At 38.9% G+C, this 20,078-nt stretch overlaps 1 protein-coding gene across 2 annotated transcripts in view; it reads right to left on the bottom strand.

Annotated features, from left to right (window-relative positions):
- Positions 1 to 1,626: 1,626 nt before the first annotated feature.
- The window catches only part of ST6GALNAC5 (ST6 N-acetylgalactosaminide alpha-2,6-sialyltransferase 5), a 173,818-nt gene continuing 155,366 nt past the window's right edge, over positions 1,627 to 20,078 (bottom strand). Inside the window, exons 4-5 of one of the 2 annotated variants that reach the window (XM_040987217.1) lie at positions 17,057 to 17,164; positions 1,627 to 2,715 (exon numbers count right to left, since the gene is read on the bottom strand). In XM_040987217.1, the coding sequence (XP_040843151.1) occupies positions 2,484 to 2,715; positions 17,057 to 17,164 (340 nt within the window). In that variant the 3' untranslated portion in view covers positions 1,627 to 2,483. Of the gene's footprint in view, positions 2,716 to 17,056; positions 17,165 to 20,078 lie in introns of those variants that run through there. The other variant, XM_040987219.1, reaches the window with a different exon arrangement.

The raw sequence follows: 20,078 nt of genomic DNA, 5'->3' as shown, positions 1-20,078 counted from the left end.
GGTCTGTGTGTAAACATGGTTTGCAGTCATCTTCTACATCAGAGTTTATGTTTAATGGTGTTGAGTAGTAATAAGACTGGCAGTATGAAATGATAGTAGCAAGATAAGAATTCAATTGCCCATGGCTATGTCCATCAGCACAATCTATCAGAATTCTAGTCTTTTTCTTGAATGCTGTAATACAACAACTACCCAAGCGATGATTTCTCACAATTATTTAACACCACAGTTTTTTTTTTTTACAAAAATATGAATTCACATAGCCTAGCCACATATGGATTTAAAACATTTCCTAGTGAAGCCAGGGCTCTAGAACTTGGTTGATTTCACTCTTGAGTATTTGAGAGGGATCAGTTAACAAAAACGGAGCTATCACAATATTTTTTTTTAAATAAAGCGCTGAAACTTTAAGATACATGAAACATATGAGATATTAAGTAGTCCAAGCTTATTTATATTCTTCCACGTACCAAGTAGTCCCTATAAATTTCCAGAAATTGAGAGTTCTTAAGGAAATTACATCTAAGCAGCACCACCTATTTAAGTCAGTGTAAAGATAGTCTGCAGATCAATCATATTGAATCATAAAACTTTTTCAGATCTTTATAAAATACTGTATATTCAGAGAACACTCTGTAAAAAAGAGTGTGTTGGGGAAAATTCATAGTCTCTTCAAAAACCATGGGGAAATTTTAAAAGCATGTTCCATATTTTTGTCAGTCATTTCAGTTTTCTTGTTTTTTAGCAATACAAGTCACATCACAATAATATCAACTTTGGTTTTGCTATGTGAGTGCTTGTACTTTGTGTTCCAACAACAGTACTCCCTATAATTAATAGTACCAATTAATGTAAGGGGATGGAACCTTATTAAGGAATAAGGAAATGTGGTAATGTGAGTGAGTGGCCTTTAATCATAAGCCAGGTCATGTTCCATAACACAGTGTGAAACTCCATACATAATATTTGCTGGTGCCTTCAATACTAGAAATAGAGAAAGTAATGTCCCCTAAGCCCTGTGTAAGTAAAAGTATTTTAAAAGACCGCTTTTGAAAATGAAAATTTATTTAAATGAAAGCATGTAATACTTGGCTCTAAATACTATAAATCCTTTATACTCCTTCAGACTAGGGGAAAGTGGTAAATATAATTTAGGAAGGTTGGCAGTGAGTCTGAATAGTTCATAGAATAAATGCGTTGCATGATAAGGAATCTCCTTGTATTTGCTTCTCACAAAGTATCAGTTCCTTCCTCTTGTAGCCAGGAAACACCTTATAATATGGCGTGTGTGTGTGTTTGTGTGTGTGTTCCTTCCAGAAAAGCAAGGGGTGAATGTTAACCAGTGGAAAATCAAGAGGAAGCATTTTTTTTTTAAACCAGAAGAGAGAGATTACTTGTATTATGGAAATATTATTGCCCCTGCCTCAATAATGTTCCTGCTGTTGTTTGTGTCTGGTTTTCCAAGTACAAAGTTCTCAAGTGGAAGCTCACAGCACTTTAGATTTAGAATAACACCCTGGAGGTCATCTGCTAGAGTGACATCATTCTGCAGACTAAGAAACTAAGGCTTAATCAAGTCACTTACATCACCTATTTCTCAAGAAAACGCTCCTTAAGTTTATCTTGTTAGCATGTTTCTGTTTTAATGACACAGTTTTTGGTTTTCAATTTTGTCTTTTTTGGAGCAATTCTGCACATTAGAAAATGTTGTAGCTGTTCTTGCAATGAGTAAGCAATTTGCCGGAAGCCTAGAGGTTCAAAGAAAGAGACAACATTTCCAAGTCAAATACAAATTGCATGCTAACAATGCACATTGTGAACACAGTAACTCATCAATCCAGTTCTAGGCCAATTTCAGACATCATTCAGGATTAAAGAGTTAGGAAGAATAAATCAGCACATAATCATAATCTATAAAAATACTGGCCTAGAGTACACTAAAAAAACTCTCAATAAATAGATATTGGACATTTGCTTTATGAAAGTTAGTGGTGATGTGCTCTTCAGAAATCAAGTCCATATTTTCAGGTTGCTTTGTACAAATCACACACACAGATTCCAACAGATGACAAAGATTACAGGTCAGTTTAGAATACAACTTGATTAAAAAAAAAGTCTTTTAACATGGAATTTCTATAAAGGATTGCAATTATTATTGTTGAGTTGCTCTTGTTTCAGTTTCAAAGGCAATACTTAAGTGATCCAGAATGTGTTTAGCCATGGCAGCATCAGTGAAATGAGTGTTTCTCTCTTGAGGTAACCCCTTTCAAAGACAGAACACTCATTAGGATAGATTAATTCTGGTATTTTTCCTTTAAGCCAGTCACACTGCTTGTAGTCATGCAGCATAGGCATCTGTCCATGATACTGTAGGAGTGAAGCTGTTTTTATCTTGTTGTTCCTGTCTCGTGGACCAGGAAGTTCAGTGCTCCATGTGTCTGGTACAGTGGGTATCTTGCATCGCAGTCTGGCAAGCTCATTTCTCAGAATGTAGGTTTATTTTCAGGATGATTTATAGCAATTGGTTCTGGTTTCCAGTCTGGTTGAAAAAAGTGAATATTGAATGTCCGTGCCCAGTTCTTAAAGACGCGCTTCTCTGTGATAAAGCGGTGATGACTGCCCTTCCGTCCTCGTTCATGAGAGAGGTACATTGTACATTCATCAGGTCCAAAAGGCTCATAATAATGATAAGGGACGGAGAGGTGATTGGGATCCCTGTGGGAGGAACATGAGATAACTGATTAAAGCAAAAGAAAAAAAACCTGACTCAGACAAGATGTTATCTTTAATAGGCTGATAAGGACAAGTCATACTTTATAGTAAAGCAAATTTAAGTAAATGATTTTTCTAATGTTTAAGTAAGAAACAAGTAGAGAGGTCTTGAGGTTATGAAATAAATGCAGTGACCTTCATTCTCATAGTGATAAAAACTGTGCTAAGGGACATTCCGTCTTCTGGGAACGAGACATTGCAAATCACTCAAGTACCATTGTACATTCTATTTATTTTCTTACAGTCTATTTGCCACAAACAGCTACAGATATTTACAAAGTAAAATCCAATCATTCCCCTGCTCCACTTCAATCCCCCGAACTCTCCAGAGGTTTCCATTTACACAGGAAGCAGGGCACACAGGGCTTTGCATGATCTGGCCCTTCTCCAAATTCTTGTCCTAACCCACCTTGCATTTCTATCATGCCTTGGCCATATCTACCTTTCTGGTCATTTATTCTACCTCATGGTCTTTGCACTTTAGGGTAATCACCTCTTCACAATGTCATCCACATGAATTCTCTTCTCATTATTGGCAATCTGCTCAAATGCATCCCCTTCACAAAAGACTTTCCTGACACATTTTGTTTTCTTTATAGCATTAGCTGCTCTCTGAAATTTCTATTATTATTCATTTATCTGTTCAAGAAGGGAGAGATTTGTCAGATTCCTGGAACAGAGTTTGGTAGAAACAATTTTTTAATTTGTTGCTATGGATAAAAAAAATTTAATGATTTATTTATTTTTATTGCAAAAGCGGATATACAGAGGAGGAGAGACAGGGAAGATCTTCTGTCCTATGGTTCATCCCCCAGGTGACTGCAACGGCCGGTGCTGAGCCAATCCGAAGCCAGGAGCTAGGAGCTCTTCTGGGTCTCCCACACAAGTGCAGGCCTTGGGCTGTCCTCGACTTCTTTCCCAGGCCACAAGCAGAGAACTGGATGGGAAGCAGGGCTGCCGGGATTAGAATCATCGACCATATGGGATCCCGACACGTGCAAGGTGAGAACTTTAACCACTATGCTATCGTGCTGGGCCTGATAAAAAAAATTTTAAAGGGCTCAACAACTGATCTGCAGGCGCCTGAAGATATTTTCTCCATCATGTATGTGAAATCGATATACTACTTTGATCCCATGGAAGAAAAAGGAAGACAGCAAATCAGATACTTTCATTTTTCTCTTATTGCTTTAATTGGCTTATGTGTTCAAGAGTTCCAAAGCTCATGGAAAATGGAACTGAAAGATAAATCCATTTTGACACAGAACTTTTGAAATTAATGTGTACTTATAGTGAAAGTCTAGAGTCTCTGCAAAAATTCTGAATCTTCACTCTTTTGGTGGTAGGCCAGAAGTCCATGGTACTAGGCCAGAAGTCCATGGTGGTAGGCCAGAAGTCCAAATAGCTTTTGGTATTTATACATATGTCAGCCTCATACAAGAAACATTAGCCAACTTCTTCAAGCAGTGTGTACTGAATTACCTTGGAGGTGGAAGTAGTGGGTGCTCTTGTTATGAGACTATTGAAATATTTAGCCCCCAAAAAGTACTGGTCTCAGACTCATCTCCATTCTAGGTCTACCCCAATCCCGCTGTCTTTAGAAGAGTGGATGAAAAAAATAGCCAAGGATTCTCAGCAAACAAATCCTTCCCTCTTGAATTGCATACACCAATAGACCCCACTACAGAGAACAAAGGGAAAAGGCACAGGTTGGTCAGCTTTCAGAAGAATCACCTTTAGGACTGATGTCTTGATGTTCCCCCTCTGGTTTCTCGAACTTTCCTATAGGTACCACAACTTCATTGCCTCCCAAATTTGATAGATGCTTATGTGTATTTTCAGAGGAGATCAATACACAAACAGCTTTTATAGTAGCAACCTTGCTGGGGTTATGGATTGAGGTTTTTTTTTTTTATCACAAAAAGTGTTGAGTTTGTGGTCTCTGACAATGAACATTTGAGTGGCTTCTCCTTTCAGGGTAAAGTCATTCCAAGAAGAAAGATTAATTTTTATTTATTTTTGTCATGCATCTACTGAACACTACTTGGATACTGTGCCGAATTAGCAATCTATGTCTGTAATGTACCTATTTCAGAACTCTACATTTTGTGGACTTTCTCTTGTATGATTATTAAAATTTTTTTGCCCTAAAAATTGGGATGCCTGTTACATTTTAATAGAGGTGTTTTAAACAGGTTAAGAGCAGTCCAGTATAAAGGGGAAAGTTGATAAAAATGAAGAGAAAGTTGTGAGAAAAATATTTCCAGATTCATATGGCACCATTTGTAGAAGCCTGCCAAGGTCATGCTGCCATGGTTTACTCAGGGTTAAGTTTCTGTCTCATCACAAAGCAGGCTGTAAATCTGGTTCATCTAAGTTTTGGACACATTATTGGCGTCAGTCTGACTAAAGAAACAATCAGGTTTCTAAAAATATCAGGAAATTGATTTGGCATCTAGGAATAGAGGGTAATTGGAAACCAGCTAAAGGATGCTGCTATAGGATCAATTTTCTTACTCAGGAAGACCATCTATTTGAATGGAAACTTATCTGGCTCTGTATTGATCACCCAAAGGGGAATTAAATTTATGTATTTGGTTGTAATCATTTCAGAAATATCCAAATAATTCATTTCTGTAGCTGAGCATTATCTCCATACTTGAAAACTTTGTCCATCCAGCAGAAAAGTGCTTTCCTGGGCTTGAAAGGGTGGGCTAGGTAAACGCAGGATCAACTCTGAAATGAGTCTGCCGCCTGCCGAGACCCTCCTTCTGAAAAATCTTTCCTTCCTTAGGGTTAGAATTCCTGAGGTTTTTCTCAAGCCTGACTCTCTAGAAGCTGCTATTGTCTTTTATCCTTCCATCTGACCATGAAGAAAATAAGTCTAAATCTCAATAGAACTTGCCCAGGAGAAGACTGCTGTGAAAAAGATTCTGGCACCCAAGTTCTTGTTTGGGGGAGGGGAAGCCAAAAGAAAAGGTGAACAGAGGGTTTAGAGGGAGGTGGACGCCGGTGCTGTGACAGCCCATACATGAACAAGTCCTGTAGAAGGTATGAGGAGGAGGTACCATTTAATGCAGACAAGGAACTTGAATGAAGCACCACTGCCAGCACTCAACTCCCACAGATCTTTGGTCTACATGATACCAGGCACAGATGAAGCAACAACAATGCTGTAGCATCAAAGTAAGTAATGGCACCACTGAGTTATAAAACATGTAAACGCAGAAAATATCTGTGAGTCTAAGTTAATTTCAATACATGAGTAAATAAACAAAGGGGAAGAAGCACCATTACAGAACAATTCAAATTGATAAATATAGAAAGAATGACAGAACAAAAAGTCACACTTAGGACACATTAATAATTGCAGCTGGCAAGGTGCACCAATGAATGGAATATTATGAGAGAATGAAATGGGGAAAAATAGATGAATTACACACTCTTAAAATTTCTCTGTGAAGTTATTGCTAGAATAAAGGTAAAATCATAATTTTACAATGGTACACTCAGCAGACAGCACTTTAACCAAGTGATCAAAGTTGGTCAAAAACAAGACTTACTGACTCCATGCACTGTGGGGTGCTGAGAGGGCTTATTGCTTTTGCTGCTTTCTACCCACTAAACAAACCTCAACTTAATTAAAGGGAAGATGCCAGACAAATCTAAAGTGAGAAGCATTCTACATAATCCTGAAAAGGAAAGATGTAAAGATACTAAGCAAACATACGTAATAAGTGCAAAGGGATAATTGATTAAGTCATAAAGGAGACATTCATGGAGAAACAGGTAAATATCTTAATTAAGCCAAAAGTTATGGAAATACAAGATAGCAGAATAGGATGAGGACAGGTTGAAATGAGTGGAGAAGGATTGGTTAAGGAGAAGCCTAGGGGTTGCCATCACAGGAAATAGGAGAAGACTGGCAGGTGGCAGTGGGACACCGAGACCTGTGGACATGGGGAAGTAGCAGAGACAACAGAGTGGTGTTACAGTGAACAAATACCCTGTGAGGATCGGAGCTCTCCAACAGCCAGGTGGGAAGGAGAAATCATTAGCAACTCAGAAAGTGAACCAGCCAAAGAATGTGGGTCTTGCTGATTTTTCAAACTAATCACGAGCAGAAGCAGAGTGGTAGAACTCTCCTGTGGGTGTAGGAACAAGGTGGATTTCACAGCCCAGACCCCTATGAGTGCAAGAAGAGAAAATTTTTAAAAATCTTGCAATGAACACCACTGACAATCATGTGATCTAGGCTAGAGTCACAGCTGGTGTCTCCCTCATCTTGGACACTGCTGAACCAGAAAGAGGAGAAAGGCTGAGCAGATATCAGTGAGGCCACAATGTGGGATTACAGAGGGTGGAGAGTGGTGAGCTAGGATCCCAAGCTGTGAAGGCCATGGCAGAAGCGTAGCCTGGATCCTGGAACTGAAACTAACTAGAGAGCGGTGCAAGTGACAGCAATGAATACCTGGGCACAGAACAGGATCAGTAAAGTTGGCCTATAGTCCTGTGGACAACACAGCTTAAAAACCAGCCCTAAGGGAAAATATCTACTAATCAATGTGATGATTTTGCACTTGTGATGGCCAAGTGCAAAAGAAGAGGCAGAGGGACAAAGAATGAGGTTGCTTAAGCCTCCCCCACCCCCACAAAGGAACAAAAATCTATATCAATCTTAGAGCTAGCTGAGGAAGACATCAAAGAACCAGGGAATAAAGCATTTTTAGAAATCATTATAAAGCTCCTTAAAATGAGAAGAACATATAGGAGTTTGACAAATATATTACACAGGAAAGAGGCAAAATCAAGCTAAATATTAGAAGTGAAGAGGACAGCAAACTAAATTAAATTAATATAGAACATCAAATTAAAAATTCATTAGAAAGCCTCAATAATAGAATGAGTGAAGCAGAAGAAAAATATCAAAATTGGAAAATACCTCCTGCAATAATCTTGCAATGATTTTTTGCTGAAACAGTTAAAAAATAACTGGAAAAAAGGAACCTAGTAAAGTTAAGACAAATATCCAGGAATTAAGGGGCACTATAAAAAGGTTGAACATAAGAGTTACAGAAGTTCCTTAAAGTGTGGAAAGAGAAGCTAGGTTCAAAGATGTATTCAATGAAATAACATAATTTCCCTAATATGGGGAAAGAATTGGGAACCAAAATATATTCCTACTCCTGGGAATATATTCAAAGAAAGTAAAATTTTCATATGAGAAAGTGACCTGCATCCCTATATTTATATCAGCACAATATACAATAGGAAAGATGTGGAAACAGCCCAGATGTCCATCAAAAGAGGAATGGATAAAGAAACTGTGGTACATCTACTTCATCAAATATTACTCAGCCATTAAAAAGAATGAAATTCTGGGCCCAGTGCGGTAGCCTAGTGACTTAAAGTCCTTGCCTTGCACAGTAAGATCCCATAATGGTGCCGCTTTGTATACCAGTTGGCCTGATTCCCATCCAGCTCCCTGCTTGTGGCCTGAAAGCAATCCAAGATGGCCCAAAGGCTTGGAACCCTACACCTACATAGGAAATCAGGAAAAGACTTCTGCCTCTTGGCTTCAGATTGGCTCAGCTCCAGCTGTTGGGGCCACTTGGGGTGTGAACCAGCAGATGGAAGATCTTTCTCTCTGTTTCTCCTCCTTTCTGTATATCTGACTTTCCAATAAAAAATAAATAAATCTTTAAAAAAGAAGAAATTCTATTATTTCAGCAAGATGGTCCGAAACGGAGAACCTCATGCTCAGTGAAATAAACAGTTCCCCAAAAGATAATATCATATGTTCTCTCTAATATAAGGCAATCTTTATGCAAATCGCAAGATCAGTAGACACATAGGTAAATTTATATATATTTATATTCTCATAGATGAACAGTAGAATGGAGATTAGAATTAGATAGATACATTGTAATATACATCTTGACTACCAAGTAAAGGGAGGACTCCCAATGAAACTATTAAATTTAACTTAGCAATAGGATGTTAGACTTTCTATCATTGTCTATAACAACAACTTCATGTAGGATGTTAGACTTTCTATCATTGTATATAACAACAACTTCATGATACACTTAAATAGCAGAATTTTAGACTTGTGACTGTTGCTGAGGGACTATATTATGGGGACTAATTTTGATGGAAACAGTGAGAATGGGAAAATGGGGAGGGTATTGAAGGGAGAGTTCCTGTGGCTTTGGAACTATATCGTAAAAAAAAAAAGCATATGACAAAATAGCATGTGATGATATACTTTAATAAGTCAATAAATATGGGCCTGGCACAATAGCGTAGTGGTTGAGGTCCTTGCTGTGGGTGTGCTGGGATCCCATATGGGATTTGGTTCTAATCCCGGCAGCCCCACTTCCCATCCATCTCCCTGCCTGTGGCCTGGGAGGGCAGCCAAGGGCGGCCCAAAACTTTGGGACCCTGCACCTGCATGGGAGACAAGGAAGAAACTCGTGGCTTCGGGTTGGCACAGCACCGGCCGCTGGGGCTGCTTGGGGAGTGAACCATCGGACGGAGGAGCTTCCTCTCTGTCTCTCCTCCTCTCTGTATATCTGCCTTTCCAATAAGAAAATAAATAAGTAAATCTTAAATAAATCAATCAATAAATAGATAAAATATCGATGCACTTCAGATATTAAGCCTATGTCTTACAGGTGGGATTATGTGAGAATCTTACACATACTTATACATACATATACCTTCTACATTTTTAATAGATGATTCATTAAATATATTAAATAAATGAAAAAATTTTCATGAAATCATTTGTTCAATTGAATGCTGTAGTGATATTCTCGGTTTTGATAATCTGCCTCACTTATGCAAAACATTAAAATCAGAAGAAGCTTGAAAAAAACATACATGAACTGTGCACTACTTTTGGAATGTTAATAGCCTAAAGTGATCGGAAACAAAGTCACTACATAAAATATGTATTTTTATAATAACATGAGGACCTTTCAAAATGGTTGCGGGACAATAGAATTTAAATGTTTATTCTGTGCAGAGTAATTTGGCATTGATGCAGTCATTTCATACTATGCATTTTCCAGGAACTTTTGAAGTCTCCTCATGTATTCTTCTTTATGTCTCTGTCTCCATCTAAGGTAAATGTTGCTGCTCCTGTTTGGTGAGTGTACACCTGGCACCTGGGTGGAGAGTTCTACACCTGGCACACAGCCTTGATCAATTCTGTTCACAGTTCAGGATTTCCCACTCTACACACGGTAATCCTCACAATACTTCTATAAGAAAGGGGCTATTCCCACCCCCATTTCACAGATGAGAATATTCATGCACAGGAAATTGAAGATGTCTCAAGATAAGGTTTGGATCAAAGCTTATTGACTGCAGATGCTGTGCTATTAACAGGTAAGCTCTGGATCTTAGGAGAACTCCTGTCCTGTAGGTGAGGCTTCTGTTTATGGCAACACAAGGGTTCCACTGGGAGCAGCAGCAAGTATTTTTGGCTGCATTCTTTCCAGCATTTTGCTACGGAAGATGCCTCATGTGTGGTGGTCTCCCCTTGGATCTGGTCAGAGAGAGCGTCATGCAAAGACCTCAAGCCTGTGTATTCCTTGGGGAAACACTTCCACCCACTAATTTTTATGGTAGTAGGCACAGAAGCCAGTCTGCAGTATTTCAATTTTCAATATTCTAAAGCTGAGAAGAATAATCAGGAAAAAATTACTACTATCATTAATAAGCATGAAAAAATACTTCCCTTTCTGGAGGCCAAATTCAGAAGAAACAATAAGCATCTAGGAAGAAATAATGCCACATATATTTTAACATAGTGCATAGACTATTACACACATGGGAGTATTACTCTACTATACTCCTTACTGAGAGCATCTCCTTCTGCATGGCAGACTGTTACCAAGTAGGAACTTTCGCCATCTCTGACCCTGGCAGCTTTATTAATGATCACTAACTAATCATTCCAGCAGAATCAACTCTCTGGCATTCACGATACCTTTGAGATGTCCTTCACATTATGGATAAGATATTAATTTAGTTCCATCACAGTGATCACTCTGAATCATTACCCCACTAATTAATACTCAAGAAATGATGGGTAACAGAGAGTTGTAAACTTGGTTATGCACTAAGTATGACTGGAAATAAGGTTATTAAGTAGAATTGAAATGCTTGGCCCATTATCATCACAGATAATTTACAATGGAAAATGAGATTAAAAACACACACTGTAACTGAGTTTGGAAAGTAATGATAACAGACCTTTCTGCTGCAATTTATAGTCCATCCAGATACGATGAAGAGAGCTTCTGTATAAAAATGGCAAGATTTAGGGGACTACTCTCTACAGAATAATGTATTTTGATGCTCTAGCTGTGCAACACAGCATTAATATTATCCAGTTTTCAGAATACTAATTAACCTGTAATTAGGTGACGAAGGCAGGTATGGGGGACTAATGCCCTTTCTCTGAGGATCTCATGCCAGATTTGGGTCAGAATAAAAGACATTGGCCACCACTGATTTCTAGGACCCCCTTGAAATACAAATATGCATTTGTTCATTACACTTTTCAATCAGCTGGCACTTCTGGCCTTATAATAATAAATCTAGAATTAATCACTCAAATAAACTCAAAGGTTTCTTGTTGTTATCATTGCACCGATCTCTTTGGTTATAAGCCATGTGCCAAGCACATGAGGTGACTGAACATGACCCCTTCAGCCCTCTCTTTCAGAAACAACAGCTGTTCCTCTTCATATTCTCCGAGACTGTTCACCTGAGCCAGAACTACTGGGAGCAACGAGCCCTCCTCTACTTTCATTCCAGCCCATATTGCTGATTGGTGTGTCCAATTCCTTCATTTGCTGAAGAAGACCAGAGTGGGAGAAAGAAGCAGATTTGACATAACCAAAGTAGGGAGGAAGAAGTTGCATCCTGCTCAAGTGCCTTATAGTCATTGTTGGACTATGTCAAATGTTGAGTAAGAAATGACAACCATCTGCACCATGGCCTCGGCTCCCATGGATGGCTTAAACAGGAATATGGAGAGATTGTTTTCCCCAAGGAATACACATGCTTGACACTTTAGGGCACTACTAGAAGTTTTCATGCCAATGAATCACTGTTGGAAGTAACTCCTGTGCTTAGTACTTGATAGAAATGACAGCTCCAGTTTTGAAAGGCTGAATATTCTACCCAGACCATCTTATAGCTGAAGCACTTATGGATTGTTCAGGTGTTTCTCTCACTCAGAATGTAATTCAGGCTCCTGTTCTCTTTCTGCTCTCACCCACTGCATCACACCAGGCACGTGGCCACAGAGATTTCCTTTGGGATCTGCCATCCTTAGCTATTACAAGTGATTATGGGTAATGTTAGTGCTTTGTTTCACTGGGCTCAATCTTTCTGGCAAAAAGGAGGTAAACTGTTTTGAAAAACACATGAGAATTTGACTTAGGGTGGAAAGCAGCATGTGTCTTACGCTAGATGTTGTCAAGGTCTTTATCTACCAAGGGGTCTTTCATTGAAAAGAAATCACAAGAACCTATTTATAAAGCAAATCTACTCAAAATGCAGAGGCAACGGTTGCAAGAACTGTGGATCCAAGGCAGCTATTAGGCGGAGAATTAATATTCTCTCCCATTGGCATCCCTGTCTGTCATGACTACCCTGTGGTCCAGTGAGATGTGTGAGAATGAAGGTGGAGACTCTGCCTTATGCGTCTTTGATTACCTCCCCAGTGCACAGCATGAGTTAGTAGAATGAATGAAAGTCTCTCCAGAAAATTTAGTTAATGGTTTCTTTTGAGGGTACTACTTCTTAGAGTGCTGTAATAGTTTGTTTGCCAAAAATAAACAGTTGGTTCCCTCTTGCTAGCTGAAATCATGGATCATGTGGCTTAACTTTCTGTCCACTAGGAAATGGGGAACTTTAAAGAAGCAAACTTCAGAATGCTTGGGTACATTACAGGCAACCCATGTGACAACCTACAAGGAGCTAAGAGCTGTGGAAAGCCAGTTCAGAATGGGGAAGAAAATTGTCTCCCCTTTCAGGAAAACCTCCACCTTCTCCCCCTTCTCCGATAAGCCTGACCCTGGGCACTTTTAAAAACTGTGCTAATGGGTGCCCATACTTGCAGATCACTGATTTCTTTCTTGGTAGCTTCAGTGTGCATAACATACTCTCAATGATAGGCATTTGTCGTCAACCATCTCTGGAACTAATTCTCAAGACGTTGTCCTCACCATTCCACAGATATGAAAGCGAAGGCTTCGCAGATACAATTAAATAACTTGCCCTACTCTGTAAGGCTCAGTGAGGTAAAATAATTGTCAGTGACAATTTCTGGGAAGTTAAGATGGTTGTTTTCACTCTTTTAAAAACCCTTCACTGGGGGCCTGACACAGTAGCCTAGCAGCTAAAGTCCTTGCCTTGCATGTGCCTGGATCCAATATGAATGGCAGTTTGCATCCTGGCTACTTCACTTCTTTTCAGCTCCCTGCTTGTGGCCTGTGACACATGTTAGAGGACGACCAAAGCCTTGGGACCCTGCACTCCTATGGGAGACCTGGAAAAAGCTCCTGACTCCTGGCTTCAGATTAGCTCAGCTTTGGATGTCCATTGCGGCCATTTGGGGAATGAAGCGGTGGAAGGAAGAACATTCTGTTACTTTTTCTCTCTGTAAATCTGACTTTCCAATTAAAAATAAACAGATCTTAAAAAAATAAACTTTCACCACAATGATTGTGAAGCATCTGCTATATACTGGGACCATAAACATCTTCAGCCCAGTGCACGTGGGTTGGAGTATTGAAACAAACACACACAACAGTATCAAGCCAAACACATGGAGCCCTCCAGAAGTTTATGCTTGAGTAGATTTAATCAGATTCCGCTATGCTCTCTCAGAAAGCCTTCTTTATTCAAATATGGTCCTACTGATGCCTTCTCAACTTAGATTCTATGTCTCATGACACATGAACCACTCTTTGGGCCTCTAATAGTTCAGCTTCTTTCACAATAAAGAAAATAAGATAATTATCATACCAAAAGCAAGACTAGCTTTTGGATTTGTATTTCATTTTTATGTGGTGGATTGCAAAGATCTTTGGATCTTATGTGAGGATTGCAAAAGCTGACTTCTTTTACAGTTACATGGCAAGTGGTTTGCCAGGTTAATTAATCAATTCACTAATTAATTATGTTGTGGTAAGGTTGGTCATACATACCTCTAGAAAGAAAACTAATCTATTTCTTAAAATTTCTATGTCACCCACTTTTCCCTAACCTGATCCTTCCCACCCTGATCAACTATGTATACATCATTACCATAAAAAAGATACCATTCTCTTAAAAATTTTCTTTGTCTCCAAATACTTCTCTTTTTTTTCTCTTTTATTTATTTGAAAGGGAGCATTAAAGAGAAAGAGGTCTTCTATTTGTTAGCTCACTCCCCCAAATTGCCACAACATCTGCGCCTGTGTCACATTAAAGCTAAGAACCAGAATGTTCTCTGGATCTCCCAAGTACTTGATCCACCATCCACTGGTTTCCAGGCTGTTTACCATGACTGAAAGTGCAGTAGCTGGAGCTTGAATAGAAACTCCTGCTTAGGTCATAAGCCTTCCAAGTAGCAGCTGAAGTCACCCCCTTCAAATTCTTACTATCCTTCAGGGTAACTTTCAAGTGCTTGTGGTAATACTCATAATATTATTTTATGCATAGTATTATGTCTGTTATAATATGGTATCAGCATGCCACGATAGAAATCTTTCTGGAGAACTAACTTTGTGCCGGGCAGGGGATCAAATACTCTCCATCCCTTGTCTCACTTAATTCTCACCATAACTTGATTGCTTTTATCATGATTTTTTTTTTCTGTTTTTTACAGATGAGGAAAAGGAGTTACAGTCTCAGTCATTAAGTTGACACCTGGCAGTTCAGCCGATATGTCCTGCAAATGAAGATGAAAGTAACTTAGGCATCAATTTTGCTGCTCTGGTCTTCTCTGTCTATCCTCCCCCACACAGGCAGGATTATGGGGGGACAGCAGGATGCACTCTAGCTCCAAGTCTCTTCCTGTCACGGTTTTGTTTGTTTGCTTGGCAGCAGTTGAACATAGGCATCGTTTTAAACCATTTTTAATGAATATGTCTTCTGCAAATAGCTATGGGATCTTCCCCAGGATAACTGAAGGACAGAAACTCAGAGCTGGTGGCAACATATGGTGCCTTGACATTATCTTAATTTTCTTGTTAGTACCATTCAAAGAATTATTTCCACCCTACTGTACAGGAAGTCTTGATGAACTAATTCTAAGTAAGCGAAATGACAGGTTAACTTGCCTTTCATTAGTTTTCCATAATAAAGGAATAATTTCTTGAATACTCTGAGTCATTAGCATTTCAATTTATTCATGCTTTCTTTTGCTGGCATCCTAATGGCAACAGTACATAATTATATCTATCGTACAAACATCAGTGTTGAAGGGTCCTTGCAAATCATAGGTGCTGCTCCCCTGCCTTTGTTGGCCTGTTTGTTTGTGAGGGAAAAAAATTTTTATGCCACTCTACCTACTCTTTGCAGTAAGTTGGTAAACATGGAAACAAAGCTAGTGAATTAAGTGCTGAGCAACTGGGTGAGGATCCAAGTTAACGTGCCTCATGCTTGTCATGTCTTAGGCACTGTTCCAAAAACTTGACATATATTAGCTTACTTAATGTTCCCACAACCCTCTGAGATAGAGTCTGTTATTATCATACCCACTTCTGCAGATGAGGGAGTTGAGCCACAGATGGACCAAATGACAGTTCAAGGTCATACTAGTGCCAGACTGGGCATTGCGCTGTGCCCCAGCATCAGCTACTCATTGAAAGTTGGCTTTCTCCATGCCTTTCTTTCTCCTCTTTATATTTTACATACCAACTGGCATTGCTTCTACTCTGGATCTTCATATTAAAAAACAGAGGTGGAAGACAGATGGCAAAAATGGTAATGGCATTGCTGGGGTTTGAATGTCCTCACCCAAATTGATATTGAGGTACAGCCTCCACTGTGAGGTGTTTAGAGACAGACAGGTAGAATCTTTAAGAGGTGATTAGGTCATGGGAAATTTGCCCTTGTGAATAGATAATGAGTTAACAAATCTTCTCTAGAGTGGGCCTATCATAAAAGTCAGTTTGGCTCTGTCAACGTGTGTCCTTCCTGCCGTGAGATGCCCTGTTCCACCTCCAGACTCCATAACGCATCCCTAGGACCACGAAAACCTTCCACTGTGTCTCTCAAAGCAGGTGAAGTGCCTTAACCTTGGACCTTTCAGATTCAGGACCATAAACTGAATAAACCTCTATTCTTTATAAATGACCCAGACTGGTGTTTTAAGTTACATAGCAACAGAAAACAGACAACACAGACATGATTAAGTGTTCTTACTCATCCTTGCTCAAAATCATGACAGTGTATTCTCTATCTGAAGACCCATGGCTCGTGTGATATTGTTAACTTTAAAATACATATAAGTTTATGTAAATATATGTTTTAATGAGAAGGTTTAAAAATGTCTCCACCTTCAAGTCGACCACATGAAGACCAGGAACATTGTTGAATACAAGAGTACTTTCTAGTTGATTGTCTTCACCACTTTTTAAATTCTGGGTGAATTTTCGAGGAGGGTTCCACAAACCAGACCTTGACAGTTCTCGCTCAGAGAAGTGTTAGTACTCATCAGACTCTGCCTGGGCTTATAGCTGAAGGGATTTAGATAGCCATACAGATGTCTGCATATTTCCCTTTTAGAGTCACTGAAATAATTCTACTGAGTTTTTGGTCATAAACCTAGAGACTTAGGCTATTGGTGTAGCAAAAGAAAGAAACTCAGAGGAACAATTTAATTTTAGAAAGCAAAGCTCACTGTCAAAAGAATTGCACTCTTTGGTTCATTAGAAAATTACCACATTCTTTTCAAAGAAGAACAAGCTAATATTTCTTAATGCTGTTCGCTGTTAATATTATGCCAATTATTGTGTACTTTTGGCTGATAAATATTCAAAGGATAAATGAAGCCCACAAGATGGATTAATTCTCCAGCAACACAAACAAAAACTCTCAATATTTTACACTACTTAATTAAATGCTGTTGTTTCTAGAACCAGAACTTGGGGCATACTAATTAATTGCTTCCAGAACATAGTTAGACATGTCTTGTGGTTGATATTCAAAACCAGATTTATAAACCCTGCACAGTACTGTTGATGATTTACATTTGCAGAATAAATCCTACCTGCAGAAGTCCGGGGGCACCATGCCATAAACATTGATCCTGTCACAGAGTTCCAGCGCAATTGTCATGGTGAACCAGCCAGTGCTCAGCCAAGTGTTGGAGATCTTCCTGGAAGGAACCAAAATGAAGCCTACCAACTGATAGAATAATCATTGCAACAGGCACAGTCTTGCTCACTACCATCCTGAATCCATTGTGGAGTAAGGCTGACCATAAACAGGCATGCTCTTGACCTATTTGTCTCTCCTTGTGGTAAACATATAGAACTTTATCACAATGAAGTCTCTTACCAACACTAAGAAATCATGCAGAATAATCATTAACTGACATTTACTCTCCATTATGAAGAATTTTGAAAACTAAATCACGTTCCACGTTCAAAATCTTCTAAGCTAATGGTCAATGTTTCATTATTTAGTTGTATGTTGGCATAACTCAATTTTTTGTATATGGTAATGTCTGCATGACAACTCTTTATTATCTAGAATATTTGACTAACTAGAAATTCTTCTCTTGAAATGGCTCAGATAATGACGAGCTTATGAAATATGAATGAATGTATAGATCTGTTAGTATATTAATTGATGTATTGATCAATCAATTGCAGGGCAAAAGCTTGCTTTCAAGTAGCCCAATGAATAACGCCTTGATTGAATGTCTTTCCTTATGATGAATCCACTCATTTGGAAAGAAGTTAAGGACCACAAGAAAAAAGCCACAGGAATGCTTATATTTAAGTGAATAGTTTCTTTATTTTTCTCTCCGAACATTTAGAACCCTCTGAAAGTTTTTATCAGAAAGTCCCAAATTGAATGATTTAAGAAATATGTCCATGCATTCTTCCATTCACTAATTTTCTCATTCATAAATGTGTACATCCCTGTGTCATGCTGGTTGCTAACTGTGGAGACAGAATATCAAGGTCTACACTGAACCTATGAGAACAACTTAATGGCTTACCATGCTGTGCTGCGACTGATATTAATTTCAATTCTTCTGGGGTTGCCGCTTTTACTTTTTTTTTTTTTCCAGGACTTACGCCATGCCTCATTAGCCAGTTTCACACACTTTCTCCCCAAGGTCAGACTGTCTGACTTTGTGCAGCCACAGTACCATATGTGATGTGAATAACAGAATTGCAAAAAGGCTTTCCACCTGCCCTGTGTTACCCCTTTCCTTGAAGAGCAGGAGACTTTTGTTAAGCACTTTGCATTATTTCCATTTGACATAAAGACCAAAGTAGAGAAAAAGAGAAAGGAGAATATTTTAAGGAGTCCTTTGTTTTGTTAAATATTTGACAGGCAGGAACGATTTTGTCCTTGCTGAGTTCCTGGCCTCACCTTTCTCATTCTTCAGGCTCTGCTCAATCCTGGCTCCCCTACGTGCTATTGTACCCTGACCCAGTGGCATTACAAGAAACAGGGAAACAGAGGGCCTTAGAAAGTCCATGAAAAATACATGTTCTAAAAAGAGTATGCATGGATTTCTGGTTTTTGGCAGTAAAATAAACTTATCTCTTAATCTTCCATAAATATTTTGAAGTCCCTTTATATGTACATAATCTTCAAAAGATGGAGATCACATGGGCTTGAATCTTACCTGGCTCTATCATAACCAACTGAATGACAACCTGGGGTAGATTATTGCTGATCTCAGACTCTAGATTTCTTGTTTGAAAGCAGAAAAAGTAACTCTAATCTGTGAGCTTATTGAGAACTAAATGAGAGAACATCTCTGAAAAGCATCCAGCTGGCGCATTGATATATCCAATTCTCTTCCCTCTCTCTTGGTTGCTAAGTGGAGCAAATATAGTAAGTCAGCCGGTCCTTTCTATGCTTTTCAGTATCTATGATCAGTATCCTTTCAACTCTGAGTTGTTGCAGGTGCCACGATCAGTAGTCATGTCAGTAACTACCAAATTCAGTAGCCTCCAGCTTACACAGGTATTAACGACATAGGTATTAACAACCTACATCTTTTTCACAAGGGCTACATAGTCATAAGACCGAAGTAACTAGGATGGAGAAGTTGAGTGTGTGGTGAAAGAAAAAGGAACTCTTTCCCTTCAGCTAGAGGCTCCTTCACTACTGTGCTGTGACAATGGGCTGGACAGTTAGTCCAGACCTATTTGAGCAAATATGCAACTGAGTGCAACTAGAGCCTGCAAGACAATGAGGGCAGGAATCAAGCCTAAAACCTCCTTTAAAGCTGGTGGAGACACCAAAGTTTATCCCCAGGGGGTGTCGTTTTGGTTTCCTTTGTGTAATTCTGGAGGTATCTTCAGCTGTAGTCTGGCATTCTAGGGCGGGGGGTGTGGTGGTAGGGGAAATGTGGCAGGAGGAAGCTTGCTGGATAAAGATGGAGAACCTAAAGTAGAGGACTAAGGAAACTAAAATGAATTCTTTGAAAGCACCACTCAGAATTCACCAGACTTCCTTAATAATAGCCTTTTGCTATCACGTGCTATAGAAACGCAACTGCTTTGTACTGCCTTCCCCAAAAGATTTCAATTCTTTTCCCAACAAAGGAATATCTACTGTTTTTATACTTAATCAACTGTAATGAAAGAATATGAAGAGCTGTCATGTGCTTATTAGGGAAAATTATCAGATATTCTTTCATATGATGAAGTAACACACTGCGCTGATAATTCTATAGTGCACACTAAATTACAATTAAAGGCCTTTCTGCTCTACCAGAATCTCATTTATAACCTCTATGGAAATATTCTTCCTGCAGTTATTTCATTTATGCTTCCTTTATCTAATTACTATAATATTGGTTCTGAATTTTATTTTCCTAATGTACCCTTATTCAATTATAAAGTTATTTTCAAGTGCAGTTACTTTCTACTATCAAAGAATACTGCTTGACCATCTCTGTCGTTTGTCATGCTTCTTAACTATGGATTGTTCCCGAGCCATTTTCCCTTCCATCTTTAAGTAGTGCAAACTATAAATCAGAATCTATTGAATTATCCAGTTTCTTTGAATTATTAGTCTGACACAAATCTCATGATCTT

This window comes from Ochotona curzoniae, unplaced genomic scaffold, assembly GCF_017591425.1.
Source record: "Ochotona curzoniae isolate NIBS_2020 unplaced genomic scaffold, NIBS_Ocur_1.0 contig_4612, whole genome shotgun sequence".
In the NCBI taxonomy this organism is placed as follows: domain Eukaryota; kingdom Metazoa; phylum Chordata; class Mammalia; order Lagomorpha; family Ochotonidae; genus Ochotona; species Ochotona curzoniae.
Note: the sequence above shows the minus strand (reverse complement) of the source record. Positions and strands in the feature narration are given on the sequence as shown.